This window comes from Pituophis catenifer, unplaced genomic scaffold, assembly GCF_029215685.1.
Source record: "Pituophis catenifer annectens isolate HBS135680 unplaced genomic scaffold, rPitCat1.0.hap2 SCAF_1, whole genome shotgun sequence".
In the NCBI taxonomy this organism is placed as follows: domain Eukaryota; kingdom Metazoa; phylum Chordata; class Lepidosauria; order Squamata; family Colubridae; genus Pituophis; species Pituophis catenifer.
This window is the reverse complement of record NW_027256881.1, coordinates 281,751,210-281,767,994: the sequence shown is the minus strand read 5'-3', so window position 1 is coordinate 281,767,994 and position 16,785 is coordinate 281,751,210. Positions and strand designations below refer to the sequence as shown.

The 16,785-nt window shown below is 39.9% G+C and overlaps 1 protein-coding gene across 1 annotated transcript in view; it reads right to left on the bottom strand.

Moving 5' to 3' along the window:
- Positions 1 to 16,785, bottom strand: part of PAPLN (papilin, proteoglycan like sulfated glycoprotein) — a 90,413-nt gene that overhangs the window by 30,042 nt on the left and 43,586 nt on the right. The window contains exons 7-12 of the mRNA XM_070939733.1: positions 12,862 to 12,985; positions 11,997 to 12,077; positions 10,256 to 10,428; positions 8,585 to 8,708; positions 5,268 to 5,394; positions 2,937 to 3,002 (exon numbers count right to left, since the gene is read on the bottom strand). Of these exons, the coding sequence (XP_070795834.1) occupies positions 2,937 to 3,002; positions 5,268 to 5,394; positions 8,585 to 8,708; positions 10,256 to 10,428; positions 11,997 to 12,077; positions 12,862 to 12,985 (695 nt within the window). The remainder of the gene's footprint in view (positions 1 to 2,936; positions 3,003 to 5,267; positions 5,395 to 8,584; positions 8,709 to 10,255; positions 10,429 to 11,996; positions 12,078 to 12,861; positions 12,986 to 16,785) is intronic.

Sequence of the window (16,785 nt, the reverse complement as noted above, 5' to 3'; positions counted from 1 at the left end):
AATTTCAGCCTTATATTCCAAGAGGAATTTTACCACTTACTTCCTTTATAGTTAAATATTACTTTAGGTTGCCATGGAACTATATTCAGTAATAAAATAAACTTGCAAGAAATGTTTCAAACGGCAATGGGATCTCTATCCTATAGACTTGCAGTGCTAGCTGAGTTCATATAATGGCTAAATCAAAATGCAGCCGGTTAGATTGTGGTTTAATATGTTGTTTTAGTCCAGCTCATCAATCATGGTTAAGATGTAATGTATTATGTGAACCCACACAATTATGATTTAATCAATGCACCATGGTTAAACACATCCTGATTTAGCATGTCATGGGAACAGTTACAGCAGCGATAACCAATCTTTCTAGCTTGGTAGCTCAGTCTGGCTGGGGGGCATATGAGTGGCAGGTGCACGCGTGTGCACATAGCATCATTGGAGCTTTGCACATGAGCAGAGGGTGCTTGCACTCGTGCTAGCATATGAAGCTCCATTCACACTAATGGAGTTTTGCGTGCAAGTGCAAACAGCCTCTGCTCATGCAAGTGGAAATGCGCATGCTTGCCCATCTCTCCCATGGCCCAGTTTCGAACAGACAGCAAAGTGGTAATGGGCCATGGCCGTGAGTTGGGGACCCCTGAGTTACAGTTAAAGAACATAGCAAAAGATTTTTGTTTCAGGAGTGACCACTGCAAGCTATATAGCACTGTAGCTACCTTTACTTCTCTGCTAATTTAGCCGCATATTCCATATTCTATCATGGGGGGACATAGGGGGGATATATGACCCTACATGGGAGATTCTTTTTTGTTGTTGTCTGATTTGAATTATAAAGCATAATAAAGATTTGGGAACTGTATAACAATTGTGCAGATATTCAACTTGAAAGCTCAAAACCCTTTTTGGTATCTTCTTCTGTAGGACCAGTGGTGGGATTCAGCCAGTTTGCACCACTTCGGGAGAACCGGTTGTTAACTTTCTGAGCAGTTTAGCAAACTGGTTGTTGGGAAAAATTATTAGGGCAGAGAACCGGTTTTTAAATTACTTGAATCCCATCACTGTGTAGGACCTAGGAGCTCCACTGGATCAGACTGGGTATCCCATTAGGTTAAGACATAACTAAGTCATATCTTCACTTCCCCAAACAGTATTTGTAATTATTCTAATTCCCCATACCCCAACCCTCTGAGGGGTCCTTCAGTTTGGTTTAGCTTGATGTATGAGCCGTCTATTGTGGTTTATGGTTTAAAGTTAGGCCTGATTATGTCATGTTTAGCAAACCACAATGAAAACAAGCCATGGTTCACAATGTTATAGGAATCCAACTCAAAAATCCTTCACTATAGCATTCTGCTTATTAATCAATTAGTTGCCACCAAGAAATCAACAAGCTAAACTTGAAAGATGGACTCTTCCATTCGCTTATATGAAAGGGCTACCATGCCTAAAGCCACGTATCCAGCACAGTAAATAACCATTGAAAGACTATTTTGTTTTTATATATCCAGCCCCTTGTTGAAGTTATCAAAGCAAATGGCATCATCATGCTTGTAGTAGTGAATTTCATTATGTGAAATATGACTTTTAATATAGTTGTACTACTGGTTGGTAATTCATCATTATGGAGGGACCTCTGATCTTGAGGACATATAACTGAATATGTATAATTATCATCCAGACTAATGGGTATGGGAAAAATATAGAAAAATAGAAAAGAAAGGTTAGATAAAATAATGCAGCAATCTCCAGCAATATTCATTTTTAATTTACTAAACTTCTCAGCAGAAGCTACTGGGGATATGGTATCTAAACTCTTGGGCTACAAAGAAAAATAAGAAACTATCTTCTCTCACCCTTCTTCACATAGGATACGAAGGCCAAAAGCACTGACTGCCCAACACCATTATTTAGGGAGAAAAGCCAAAGCTTTAAGAACAAAGTCCATCACCTAGAAGAAAAGCCTTCAAAGGTTCATGGAACCAGAGATGTTCAACTTTTGGAAGATTTAGAGCCTCACCAGCCTTTGAGTAGTGTGCTAGGAGCCACACTCCAACCAGGATGTAGAGCCAAGATAAAAGTATATTTTTATCTAAATTAAATTTAACCTTAATTGAATGTAAATGAAAATGTTTGAACATACTCAGTATGATTGCTTGCTACGAATTTAATAATCCCTTCTGTCACACTGCAAATTACAACTTTTCAGCAGCAATTTGGAGAGAGGCTATGTAGTCACACTGCTTGGATGAACAGGACGAACTACTAAGTTTTAAACTACTATATTAGTATAGATAGTCCTTGACTTATAACAGTGACCTTTCACAGTTACAGTAGCATGGAAAAAGGTGATTTATGACCGTTTTTCACAATTACAACCATTGCAGCATCTCCATGGTCACGCGATCAAAATTTGGATGCTTGGCAACTAACTCATATTTATGACGGTTGCAGTGTCCTGGGGTCAGGTGATCACTTTTAGTGACCTTCTGACAAGCAAAGTTAATAGGGAAGCCAGATTCACTTAACAACTATGTTACTAACTTAATAACTGCAAATGCACTTAACAAATGCATCAAGAAAGGTTGTAAAATGGGGCAAAATTCACTTAACAAATGTTTCATTTATCAACAGAAATTTTGGGCTCAGTTGTGGTCGTAAGTCAAGGACTACCTGTATAAGTCTCACCAGGCATGGAGGCTCTCCGAAGTCTCTTCCAACCTTTCTATTTTGTATGATTTTATGAATCTAGGTCTGTGGCTTTCAACAAGCGTTTCTCAGGAATTTGTGGTTTGTTTTTTTAGCAAATTCCTGCTTAATGAGCAGCTAACAATGCAAGGGGAGGGGGAATACAAGCTGTTTACTAAGGTTAGGAAGCTTGAAAACCACTATTGGAGGTGAGGCGAAGGAAGAAAAGAGCTGAACCACTTTCTCCTAGTTACCTCTTTGTTTGCAAGTTCCATGCTCTGTTGCGGCTCCATGCTCCCGGCAGATAGAGGTAAGATACCCTTTGTATATAGAACAAAGATTTTAAAGCCCATAATAAATATATAGACATCTGGATCTGTCTTTTACAGTATGATTTCTATCCTTTTAGAGCCAAATTAAAAGGGATTTTGATGACGGATCGAAAACCTCCGCTGCCATTTTTTAAAGCTTTAGCACAGTGTTTCTCAACTTTGGCAATTTGAAGACGTTTGGATTTCAATTCTGAGGATTGCCCAGCCAGCATGGCCCTTCCTCAGCTAGCATGGCTGACTTGGAATTCTGGGAATTGAAGTCCACACATCTTCAAGTTGCCAAGGTCGAAAAACACTGCCAAAGGATGTTGGGATAGGGTCCAATTTGGATCAGGGTCATGGGCAGGCAATAGCCTTCCCCCCTGTTTGCAGCTATGCCAATTTCCTGCACCAAAATAGACCACCCACCATAGCTACTATTATGCAGAAAACATACAGGCATTTTATTACCCACAAGAAGAAGAGCCAATTCAAATCAAGGCCAAATATGTGGGTGGTGGGGAGAATTCAGTTTCCCCTGCCCTTCATCATGTCTTCAAATCACTCCCTCCAAGAGTTGCATATAACAAAAAAAAAAAATGCTTTCATGGTTTGATCTCTTCATTTGAGTTGCCCCGATTTTTTAAATTCATTGTAGCCACAAGAACCCACTAAGTACTTGGAAATTAGCAAGAGGTCATAGTGAACAAGGGAAGGGCGGGGGGGGGGGGAATTGTGGTCTAACTCTGTGAAAGTTCAAATTGTGACACATCTTTTGGAGATCTGAACGTGGATGCTAGCTTTGTATTCTGTTCATATTACAAGCAGAAACCTAATTATGCTCAGAAAAATCCTAGTGCTAAAACAGAGGAAACAACTTCATATTTCTAAAACTTTCTAAATAATAGTGTGAAGGGATTCTCAGTCATCCAGATCATGGTTGTCCCAAAAGTGCTTTTTTTCAGGAGGCAACTGGACTTTCTTGTGGGTTTTTTTTTCTTTTGAAGACGTTTTGCTTCTCATCCAAGAAGCTTCTTCAGCTCTGACAGGATAGTGGGGAATGGAAGGATTTATATTCCTTGCAGACAGTTGGTAATTAGCATCCTTTCTAAATAATAATAAAGTCTTCTGATAAAATGAAAAGGAATTCCTGGCACTCACCACTTGCATTTCACGCAAGGAGGGTCTCTCCAATACAGTTTCCCACTAATCAGGAAATATGCTATGATCTTCCAACAGAAAGCTTTTATTTGCCCTTCCTAGTTCATTTAGCAATATTGACCCCTTCTCCTAAGAGAGGAATCAGATGCTTTTAATTTAATTAACTGGGTTGATGGGAAAGCAAAGCACCAGCTTCTAGCATCATTTTCATTTCCAAAAGTTTTCCTGGACCTCACACAGATTGCATTGACTTGCTTAGAAAACAAAAACAGTAGATTTTGTAGCTACTTTTTTCTTTGTTCATCGTGTCTAGAAAGATGGTGCACATCTTGGAGAGTAACAATTTGCCAATTAAAAAAATGAAAGAAAGATAATAACATACATTTGATTAATAAATCAATAAAAATTACGTGTTGTGTGATTAGCTACACCCAACCTGGAAAACATTTTGTGAATAGGTAAAGTCCCAAAGAAAAGAGATCGTCTATTCCCACCCAATTATCTTACCAATTGTAACATTTTTTTCCTCAGATAACATTTTATTCTAGCTTGTATGGTAGGTGGGCCTCGACTTACAACCACAACTGAGCCCAAAATTTCTGTTGCTAAGTTAGGCAACTGTTAAGTGAGTTTACCCTGTTTAATGACCTTTTTTGCCATAATTACTAAGCAAATCCCTGCAGTTATTAAATGAATTGCATGGTCATTAAGTAAATCTGGCTTCCCTCATTGACTTTGCTTGTTGGAAGCTGGCTGGGAAGGTTACAAATGGCAATCACATGACCCCAGAAAAGCGCATCTGTCATAAATAGATGCTAGTTGTCAATCTCCCAAATTTAGATCACATGACCATGGGGAAGCTGCAACGGTCGTAAGTGTGAAAACCAACCATAAGTCAGTTTCTTCAATGCCACTGTAACTTCGAACAGTCACTAAACAAATGGTTGTAAGTTGAGGGCTACCTGTGCTTTTGGAGGGCTCAGGTTTCTCTGCACTCATTTCATATGAGAGTAGCAAGGGCCCCGAACAGAGACCACCAAGTTATTTCTGACTTTGACTGATACTTGGATTTCAAGGTATCTCACAGAAGAAACAAACCGAATCAAAGCTCACCGTTTTGTCTGGGGACAGGGCTGGAGGCCGCAGCTACGGTTATTTCCTGGCCATGGTTTATCTCTGCACATATAATCCGGATAGGCTTCATTATCAATGGTGCAAAAGACCAGACGAGACTGATAACCTGCGGAGCAGAGAAAAACAACAGGAGCCAAAGATGGCACACGGTAATGGATAATTGCCAAGGAGATTGGTTGCATAATATCCCTAAAGCAACCAAGTATTATCTAAGAGATAAGCATTAGGCAGAGGCCAGCTTCCAATGAATTGTCTTTTCATATTCCCACACAAATGATGTGATTGAAATCAAGGTAACAGGGCCAGCACTTATCTGAAGGTGGGAGTGGGGGTGGGGAATCAATTAAGTTACATAATTAATTGAATGTAATAATGGGTTCGATGTGCACATCCTTGGAAAAGAAGGCTGAAAATCCCTCAGTTTCATCAACTTTTAGGGGTGGGAGGTAATATTTTCCTACCACGGCCCTGGACTTTTGTCCAGCTTTCCCTCAGAGGTCAGACTTGCTCTGACATTGATTGCTTGCAGAAGCTGGTTGAGATGGAGACACACACCCCCGGCCCCCCCATGTTAGCTTAGCTAAATGTGAATAGATTGTTATATGTTTCTTCAGGTTCTTTTGAGTAATGAAAGAAAGAAAGAATGTTGCTGATTGAATCTTTACTACAGATTCATTATTTATTTATTTATTTATTTATTTATTTATTTATTTATTTATTTATTTATTTATTTATTAAATTTTTATACCGCCCCCTCTCCCGAAGGACTCGGGGCGGTGAACAGCCAAAATTAAAAACACACAATACAAATATTAAAATACATTAAAACGAAATTAAATTATCTTTGGCTTCTCCAATTTAAAACCCCTTGCCCATAAAATTCCCCAATTAAAAGATTTTTAACTCAGCCCGGCTTGCTGAAATAAAAAAGTCTTCAGGGCCCGGCAGAAGGTCCGGAGGTCCGGGGTCAGTCGTATCCCTGGGGGTAGCTCATTCCAGAGGACGGGTTATTTATTCCACTGAGGATGTTTTATGTTTGTAGATTATGCTATATAGTACAGATAGTCCTCGATTTACGACCACAAAATTTCTGTTAGTGAGACATTTGTTAAGTGAGTTTTGCCCCATTTTACAATCTTTCTTGCCACAGTTGTTAAGTGAATAATTGAAATTGTTAAAGAAGAATAAGCAGATGGACAGGCTTTAACGCTGAATGAATCAAAATATGTCTGCCACTCATTACAAAATTGTATCTCCTAGAATGGCTAATAGCAGATCTCTTTATAATCCCATAAACAAAGATTACAAGATGATTTCTGCACAAACCACTGCAAGCTTTTTTAAATATATATATATATATGTCAAATTTTCAAAACAAGCTTTATCAAAAAAAACATTATTTTGTTCATGATATAATAATCCTGCTGCAACTCAATCAGAGTTTACTTCCAATCTATGCCTTTTCTCACAGCCTTCCAGGCAATACTAGAATATGCCCTTATTTTCTCTATGTAAGAACAGGAAGGCTGAGTATTTAGGTTAGTATATTTTATAAGATTCCTTCTGGCTCCAGGATTCAGTGATAACCTGATGAGGGTCTAAGAGGAAAAATTTCAAGAATAATGGTCAGCTATTGTGTCCCACTGACCCACCCAAAAGCCAAAAATAAAAACTTGGCTATAGCAATAGCAGTTAGATTTATATAGTTTATAGCCCTCTCTAAGCAGTTTACAGAGTCAACATATTGCCCCCAACAATCTGGGTCCTAATTTTACCAATCTCAGAAAGATGGAAGGTTTAGTCAAAGTTGAGCCAGTGAGAATTGAACTACCAAATTGCTGGCAGTCGGCAGAATTAGCCTGCAATACTGCATTCTAACCACTGTGCCAGCATGCCTCTTTTATCTATTATAATCTAATGTATCTAATCACTTGTCTCTCTGTCTCTCTGTTCAAACCTGGTTTTCCCATTACATTAAAATAACACACTAGAAAAATGGCAACAAGAACAGAAAGTCACTTTGGGAAAGCAGCAGCTACAATCATTATGATATCAGCTCTAAAAATTAGTAAGGTGCCCATGGGGGGGCATAAGGAATTGCAGAAGTAATATTGCTACACTTCTCATGCTTAACAGATGTTCAGAGCCTGAGACACACGTAGCTTCCTAAAACTCACAGATGTTCACCGGATGCAAGTGCCTTTGTGCAAATGACCAAAGCAGCATCATGCTGTGGTGATACAAGGCCTTCTCCTTTGTATAGGTGTGTGAGATCATAACAAAAGGGATGGGGCTTGCATCATGATGGCCCAACATTGTTTTGTCATTTGCTCCCCTTGATCTTCCCCACACAGGTCAATGCTTCTGCAAGCATCCCTTTTGCAGCTCCCAGAGTGATCACGGCCAAATTTTCAGGGCATTTTTATGTATTTTGTGTGGGAGAATCGAAGGGGAATATTACTCCTAGGTCTTAAACAAAAATGGGTGGTTTAAAACCCAGCAATTCTCTCCTGAATTAGGGCAATTTTTATTTATTTTGGCAAGCCCTGAAAAGCAAGATCATACTTAATACTTTTCTGGCTTAAATCATTTGTTTCATTCCTTATAATACTTTACTCAAAGCAAGCCAAATGCCTCGGACCTGTCCACATTATTATCCATCCTATCTTTTGCAATCCTTAGGCAGGGCACAACATTGAAGACTAAGTCTCTGGTCAGGGTGACCAACTCAGATAGGATCCTGCAAAGCTGAAATGGTATCTGAGGCAGAAGAAGATTGCTTTCACCCATTCTATGCTGTGATACTCCCAAGCTAGCAGATTTCTGCTTAGGATCATCTTGATAATGCATTTATTTTATTTAAAAATGGCTTTAAATGCTTTAAGAGGTGAAAGGTATAAAATAGAGGTCATTACACAATCTGCTACCATAGTTCAGTATAGCAATTAATTTAATGATTGAAATCTAGCATGTCTACCAATTCTCATATATAACTAATATTCTTGTCTAAAAGTTTCTGAGATTTTGAGTGAGTTTGCCAACATTTTGTGTGATTTGCTAATTATCTGAGATTTTGACCAATTAAATAAACAGTCAATCTTGGAGACTAATACTCACACATCACCCATTCAGCTTTCCGCTTCCCCATCTGCTACAGGTCTGTGTTTGTAGCATATACACCAAGACCACAAACTATCCAAAATATCCTCAGAGATCAATATGTGATCTGTACACATACATTGGGAAGCATTACTTAGGCAAATCAATAATATTAAATGTGAGGTGCTGGCATATACCTCCACCGCATTCAGCGCTGCAGTCATTCCAGGAGCCATAGCCCCAGCTGTAGCTTGATGTTTGCCTTTGGAATGGCAAATAGTATTCATAATGTACTCCTTGGTTTCGTTCCTGGCTGATAAGCTGAAAAAGAAAGAAGATAAGCAGGTGTCAGGAAATGCACTGTTTTTGCTACTCTTGTAGCAAGGTATTATCTAGTTCATGTAGTGGCCAATCCTGGACTTTTGCACATAAATGTTTAGATGACAGGAATATCCCTCTTTCAAACAAACAAACCAAAAATCTGCTCTACCTGTTGAAAACTAAGATCAGCTTAGTTTCTTTTCCCTGATACGTTAATTACTTAATTAATTAAAAATCGAATAAATCGAATAAAAATCGAATGTTTGTGTCAGTCCAAGTTCCAAACTCCCTCTGTGAGGGAGATGGGTGGTTTTGAAATTTCATAAATAAATAAACAAACTTTGTCTGCTATTTGTGAAAACTGTGTATCACTCAGAGCCAATTTGGTTAAGTCGTAAGGCTAGAAACTAGGAGATTGTGAGTTCTAGTCTTTGCTTGGGCACAAGCCATCTGGGTCACCTTAGGCCAGGGGTGTCTAACTCAAGGTCCACGGGCCAGATCCGGCCTGTGGGGTGCTTAGATCTGGCCCATGGGGCCACCTTGGAAACAATGAAGGACTGGCCCGCGGTGCCTCTGCCAGAGAAAATGGAGGTCAGGAGGGATGCGTGTGGCCCTCCCAGGCTCCATTTTTGGCTGTGACAGCCTCCTGCAGCCCTCTGCCAGCGAAAACGGAGCTCAGGGAGGCCGCACATGGCCCACCTGGGCTCCGTTTTTGCTGGCAGAGGGCTGCAGGAGACTGTCACAGCCAAAAACAGACTCGATAAGTGATGTTGAGCTGGCCACGCCCACCCGGCTGCCTGAGGTCAAACACAACCCTGATGCAGCCCTCAATCAAATCGAGTTTGGCACCTCTGCCTTAGGCCAATCACTCTGTCTCATCCCTAGAAAGCAGTCAAAGGCAGACCATTTTTCAAAAACCTTGCCAAGCAAATGCAGGGACTTGTTCAGACAGTTGCTCGGAGTCAAAAACAGACTCAAAGTCTTACACACACACAAACATCCATCACTCAGATCCTTGCCAAAGTTATTCCTTTCCTGCCTGCTATTCATCTCCTGCTGTATGTCTTTCCTGACTCTGATAGATCAACATTTGAATATTTTGCCTACAATACAAAGGATAAAGTGGGTTCTTGCTAGAATGAAGAAAGATTATATTTCCTCTTTATTCATCAAGAAACAATTGTTAAACTACTGTAGTCTTCGTAACCTTATACCCTCCAGATGTGACAAAACTCATTTCATCTAAGCACACTGTTGGGCTTAAGGAATGAGGAACTAAGGTGATCTTAATGCCATGACAAATAAATTAGCCATTTACTGTTTGACCTCTGCATGAAATAGAGGTAGCCTCAAGGCCAGTTCTCCTCTACTCTTTTTCTAATAGTTGTTAGTCAAAAAGATGGAAGTTCCCCCATCAATCTATTTTATTTATTTATGAACCTGTGGAATCCCTCTGTTTGGATTATTCTGGAGAATTATCCAGAACACCTATGCACACTCAGGGATTAAACCTCCAAGAAAACAGGAAAGCAATTGCAGCTACTTGCCTCAATTATCAAAGGCTCGGTAATGGGACCCCGGGCATGTAGAAGCTCTGGAGCCAGATCCCCCTCTGAACCTCTGTCATAATGCACCACTGTGCTAGCAATAGGCAAAGCCCGGCTGTACTCAATCGTCCACTGCCCATTCAGATAGTATGTTCCTTGTACGTTCTTGATGGCTGAGAAGAGGGTGAAAAAAGAGGAATGGGAAAAAAATGTAAAGACAGTGATGTAGAATTCTGAGACTCTGATGTTACAAAAGATTGCCCAGATAGGAAGTAGTTATTATGTACTAAACAAAATGACATATCAATATAATCTTTCTGGGGGAGTGGGGAGTAGAGGTATGATGTTTTGCTGAAAATCTACAAGTGGTAATTGTATTTAGCCAACCATGACTGATTCCTCCCACAAAACCCCCCAGAGATTTAGTAAATACAGGTACAGTAGTTCTTGATTTACAACATTTTATTTAGTGACTGTTCAAAGTTATAATGGCACTGAAAAAAAGTGACATGACCATTTTTCACCCTTAGGATTGTTGCAGCATCCCCATGGTCATGTGATCAAAATTTGGATGCTTGGCAACTGGCTCATATTTATGAGGGTTGCAGTGTCTCGGGTTCTTGAGATCACCTTTTGCAACCGTCTGACAAGCAAAATCCATGGGGTTAAAAACCATGTGGCTAAGTGAACAACTGCAGTGATTTACTTAACAACAGTGGGCAAGAAAAGTCATAAAATGGGGCAAAATTCACTTAACAACTGTCCTGCCTAGCAAGAAATTTTGGGCTCAATTGTAGTCATAAATGGAGGACTACCTATATTCATATGGCAGATTATAAGGAAATCCCTAAACTGGGGGCTGCCCTGGGAAACTGACAAAAATATAATGGAAGAAGGCATGTCCATTTCCATGTTACTGCCACAAAAACCACTCAGATGTGTAAACAGTTACTAGGATGCTAGTTTGACATGAAAGAACACTTGGTCATTTTTATACAGAGCAGTGAGTAACATTCAACCCATATTGTTAAATCAAAGCATTATAAGGAAGCTTGAGATGATTTATTAATCATCTCATCCTGCGATGATTTATGTTGATTGCGCTCATGCTGAGGTATAAAAATGCCTCATTCTTTTATGTTTTTGCTGATAAGGGGATAGTTCCTTTCGCCTTGCCCTTTATGGACCCTGTGCAGTTTCATCATTTGTTCCAGAGGATTCCTCCAAACCAGGAGACCGGGAGTTCTAGTCTCGCCTTAGGCATGAAAGCCGGCTGGTTGACCTTGGGCCTGGCACTCTCTCTCAGTCCAACTCACCTCACAGGGTGGTTGTTATGGGAAAAATAGGAGGAAAGAGTATTAAGTATGTTCATTGCCTTGAGTGATTTATAAAAATAATAAAGGTGGGATTAAAAATATAATAAAATAAATAAATAAACAAAGGTGGATGGATGGCATACATGGGACTTTGATGGAGAAGTCATGAAGACTCTTGCTTCATGTAAAATGCACATACAATATTATTGCAGGCATATTGTTGCAAACAGAACCTTGTTTCATAGCATACACCAATTGCATTCTATTAAGTAAGCAGTTCTCCCATCTCTGTTATTAATGATACAATACCCAGATAATGGTACCATGTAATATTTCTGAATATGCAGATCCATATTGTCTTGTATTAAGTTATAACTAAATGAGGTGGTGGAAGTCATATACCAAGAGCAGTAACAACTTCTTACCCAGGAAGTTCCTGGTAGGGATTGCTTCCTTGATCCGGATACTTGTGGCTCCCATTGGAATGACAAAGATTTGATTGTAGCCTATAGGAGCAGAATAAATCAGCCAGAATAAATTCATTTTCTGAGACAGAATATAATAGAGAAGGAAGCCAGGGTAAAGTCACTCTTTCGTGCAGAGAAGCTACATGGGAAAAGATATAAATTTTGCTGTAACTACTTCACTGATTTCGAACTGTCTCCATCCGTATTCATATTAGCCATAAAGTTACCCTTGCATGTAATTGATGTAATATGGCACAAGGCAGTGACATCAATGCATCACACTGCAGACATGCTACAGTAAAAACCTTCCTGAGTTACAGTTATTGACTTTAGCTTTAAAGATATAAAGAGATTAATAAGAACAATCAATCACATCTCTACCCCAGCCCCAGTCTAAAGTCTCCTACACCGGTAGTCTTCGACTTACATCAGTTCATTTAATGACTGTTCAAAGTTACACTGGCACTGCAAAAAGTGACTTATGATCGTTTTTCACAGTTACGCCTTTTGAAGCCTCCCCACGATCATGCGATCAAAATTCAGATGCTTGGCAACTGATTCATACTTATGACCGTTGCTGTGTCCCCTTTTGCGACTTTCTGACCAGCAAAGTCACTGGGGAAGCCAGATTCATTTAACAACCATGTTACTAACTGACCAACTGCAGTGATTCACTTAACAACTGTGGCAAGGAAGGTCGTAAAATGGGGCAAAACTCACTTAACAAATGTCTCACTTAACAACAGAAATTTTGGACTCAATTGTGGTCGTAAGTCGAGGACTACCTGTATTAATCTATGGTACCAAAAAAGCGCTGCGGTACCTTTAGGGAGGTTGGGCACATCAAAAAGTCCCTTGACTTCAAAACAAGCTCTTCCATTCCCACCGCATTGCAAGCACTTGTCTTCCTTTTGAGAAGAATCCAGCATTTTATCACAGCCAACAGCCTGTAAAATAACAAAGTTCAAACAATCCACAGGTAAGATGGAGAAGTCCAGCTATCAGAAAATAGGAAGACAAGACACTTCACAATAAGGTTGACGACATATTTTTGAAGCAGTGGTTCTCAAAGTTGGCAACCTTACGATGTGTAGATTTCAACTCCCAGAATGCCTGGGGTTGAAGTCCACACAACTCAGTGTTTCCAAGTTTGAGAATCACTGCTTTAAAGCAGGGGTCTCCAACCTTGGCAACCTTGGCAACTTTAAGCCTGGCGGACTTCAACTCCCAGAATTCCCCAGCCAGCAAAGCTTAAAGTTGCCAAGGTTGGAGACCTCTGCTTTAAAGGCTTCTAAAAAATGGGGGAAAGTATTGCTTGCAATTGTGAGCATCCATTTTTTTCTTTAAATTACTATTATTTGGATCAGATGGAACAGATTTTTAAAAGAAATAATAATAATAAACTGTTATGAAACTGATTTAAACTAACAGATGAGCACATATATAAATAGTGATTCTTCTTTCAAATCCTCTTAAAAAAAAAAAAGAAGAATACTGATTTTCCCACTCAGAACATCTCTGGGGATATCAAGGCCAGGGCAACAGCAGCCATATATTTCATAACTTTTCTCAGAATATCTTTCAAAAACAGCCTTGGTACCTACCAGCCCCATGGGAGTTCAACATCAATACTTTCCAGACATTCGGCAGTGAATGTGTGTACTTAGACTTTTAAGCAAGTTTGCCCAAAGTCCACACAAATCCCAGAGTTATTTCCAGCACTGATATTTCAAAGGAGGTTGCTTTCAAATACACTGTGATATAATAATTGTAGGAAAGTCAACCCCATGGGGATATAACATGAGAGATTTAACTCAGCTAATGTTTGTGCAACCACTATTGACTCGCTAATAAAAATTAAAACATTGGGTTTTTTTTAAGCTAACTATTGATGTGGTTGCTTTAATGAAACTGCCGATTAGTCTCTGTAATTTGGTACTTCCAGAGCCCTCCTCCCACACCAGCTGCCCAAGCAAATAGCTTCTTCCTACATAAACATGTTCTTAGCAGAGAATCCAACAGATGCCTGGTGGGCAGAAAAGAGGGAGGGGAATTCAGAGGGACCAGTGCAAGTAATCCTTGGCTTATGACCATTTATTTAACAACAATTCAAAATTACGATGGCCTAAAAAAAAGGAGAGATTTGCAACCCATCCGCAAAGTTATGACCATTGCACCAACCCCATGGTCACATGATCACAATCTGGGCATTTAGTTACTGGCTCATATTTACAACTGTTACAGTATGTCTATGCAAGAGAGTGTAAGAGCAGATTTCCACATTTTGGAGAGAAAAGGAATGTAAAGCATCACAAAATATAGTTTTTAAACTGGAAAACAAGTCACTTCAATCCCTCTAGTTAAAGAGGGGCTGCTGGCAGGATTTCCACATAGGAACCAAACTATTGTTTTTTCTTAGTTTTGACATAGTAGTGAATCCAGCCATTATGGTTTTAACTAATGCATCATATTTGTTCCCAGTCTTTGTGGCTACTCAACAGCTTTATCTCCACTTGTACCTAACCACAGCAGAAAAATGGCTGGCAGCATCCTTTTTCATTGTGTCCCCAAGATGTTGTCTTTTTCTCAACTCCTCCAGCCCATGAACGTGACAGGGTTAAGTCATCCTTCTCTGTGCTATCATTAAAGCACTCTTTCCTTCCTCAAATCTGCAAAGTGCGCAATACAAGGTCCGTGAAAGACATTATGTTTGGTCAGTCATTAGGCTAGAGGGGAAGTTTGAAGACTAAGAATTGTTTGATTATTGAATGCTGCCTAGAGTTGTGTTTGACGAGACGGGCGGCTATACAGATTTGATCAATAAATGAAAAATAATAAAATAGATGAGAACAGAGAAATATTTATTTAAGTGGATATGGGCTTGCCCCTTCCTCTTCCAACTCAGTCTTGTCTGCTATTGCCTTCCTAAAGAGTATTCCAGGTGTCCAAACTTTATGGGCACGAGCTTGATGCGTTCTTCCATCCTTCCAAGGCTGGTAAAATGAGGACCCAGATTGTTGGGGGCGATATGCTGACTCTGTAAACCGCTTAGAGAGGGCTGTAAAGCACTGTGGACTAGTATACTGTATAAAGTAAGTCTCAGTGCTATTGCTAAAGAGTTAGATAGGAACAGTGCTGGGCTAGAAGGTTTTGGTCTCTCTCCCTCTCTCTCTCTCCCTCTCTTTCCCTCCCCCCTCTCCTCCCCCTTTGTATAATCATTTTGTTTATCGAAGAAGACAGGAATGCAGTAGAGTTGTACATTTTAAGCACTGGTTTCTTTTTGCATTTCTCCAGCAATCCTCTTTCTAGGTACCTGAAGTGTTTCCTGCCACAACCAGTGCCCACCTCCACAACGTGAGGATGCTACCATTTTCCTTGCTTTATGGGAGAGTGTAAAAAATGGTGGCTGGTTAACTGAAATGATTTATTTATTTATTTATTTATTTATTTATTTATTTATTTATTTATCAAATTTCTATACCGCCCTACTCCCGAAGGACTCAGGGCGGTGAACAGCCAAGATAAAATACAGATAATACAAACATTAAAGATCCATTAAAATTATTAAATTTTTTGGCCAAAACAAATTTAAAACACCCAATTTATAAACAAATTAAACGATTTAAAAATTTAAAAGGGAGAGTTAGGCCAGGCCAGCCTACTGAAATAAAAATGTTTTGAGAGCACGACGAAACGTGCGCAGATCCGGGATCCTCCGTATCTCCGGGGGGAGCTTGTTCCAGATGGTAGGTGCCCCCATCCTGATGATCGTTCAGGATGGTGCAACAGTGTCAAAGCTCTCTCACAGTGCTATAAATGCTACTCTGTTGTGTTTTTCACTCGCTTTGTGCAAGGCTGAAATAACATTTCAGGGGGCCAGGAGGATCTGCTCTTTGTCATTGCTTCCCAAACAAAATACAGAGGACTGCGTAAGTTGGCATTTGTGACCCATAAAAAGGAAGAGAGAGATATCCTGAAAAGGCACCCTTTGTGACATCAATTTATTGTTGTTGTTGTTTTTTAAAAAAACTTCATTCAGTGCTTGTTACAACCACATGGAGTGGAGAGGAAGAAGCTGAGCAATAGTGGGATCCTGTGTTACACCCTTCCTGCCACAGTGCTTTGATTAGGAAATGTTTTTCCTTCTGGTTGGTTTCAGGCTTAAATGGGAAGGAAGAAGAACCCAAAAGCTGTACCAATAGCTTTGCCGTCAAGCCTGTGCACAAATAATTGAGACACTGTTTTGCAAAGGCAGGGGAAGCAAGAGAAGGGCCAGCAAAGGGGATAGCAAAATTCATGTTGGTTAAAATATGGGCTAACTCATGGATGGTGATTTCCCCCAGCAGTCAGGTCTGTTGATTATTTTCTGGTCCTTGAAAACCCTCTGGTGGCCAAGGGTGGAAGTTCAGGAGCTAAAAGTTTAAAATCAAGGCGCATCTGAGCTTTCTCCCAGGGGAAAAGAATGTATTCTTCATTTCTCCTTTGGCTTTGTTGTTATAAGATGGAGATCCACTGACACGAACTGTTTCCAGAAAGGCCTCTTAACATGCAAAGGGTCCAGACATCCTTTTCTTGCTGGCTGGGAGTTGAAATCCACACATATTAAAGCTGACAAATTTGAAAAACACTGTCCTACAGCATCTGGTACCACTTTGGTGGCAAGTAACAGCGCTCCATGACGTCATGCTGCCCACATGACCACAGAAATGTCTTCGGACAGTGCTGGCTCAATGGTCTTGTAGCAGAG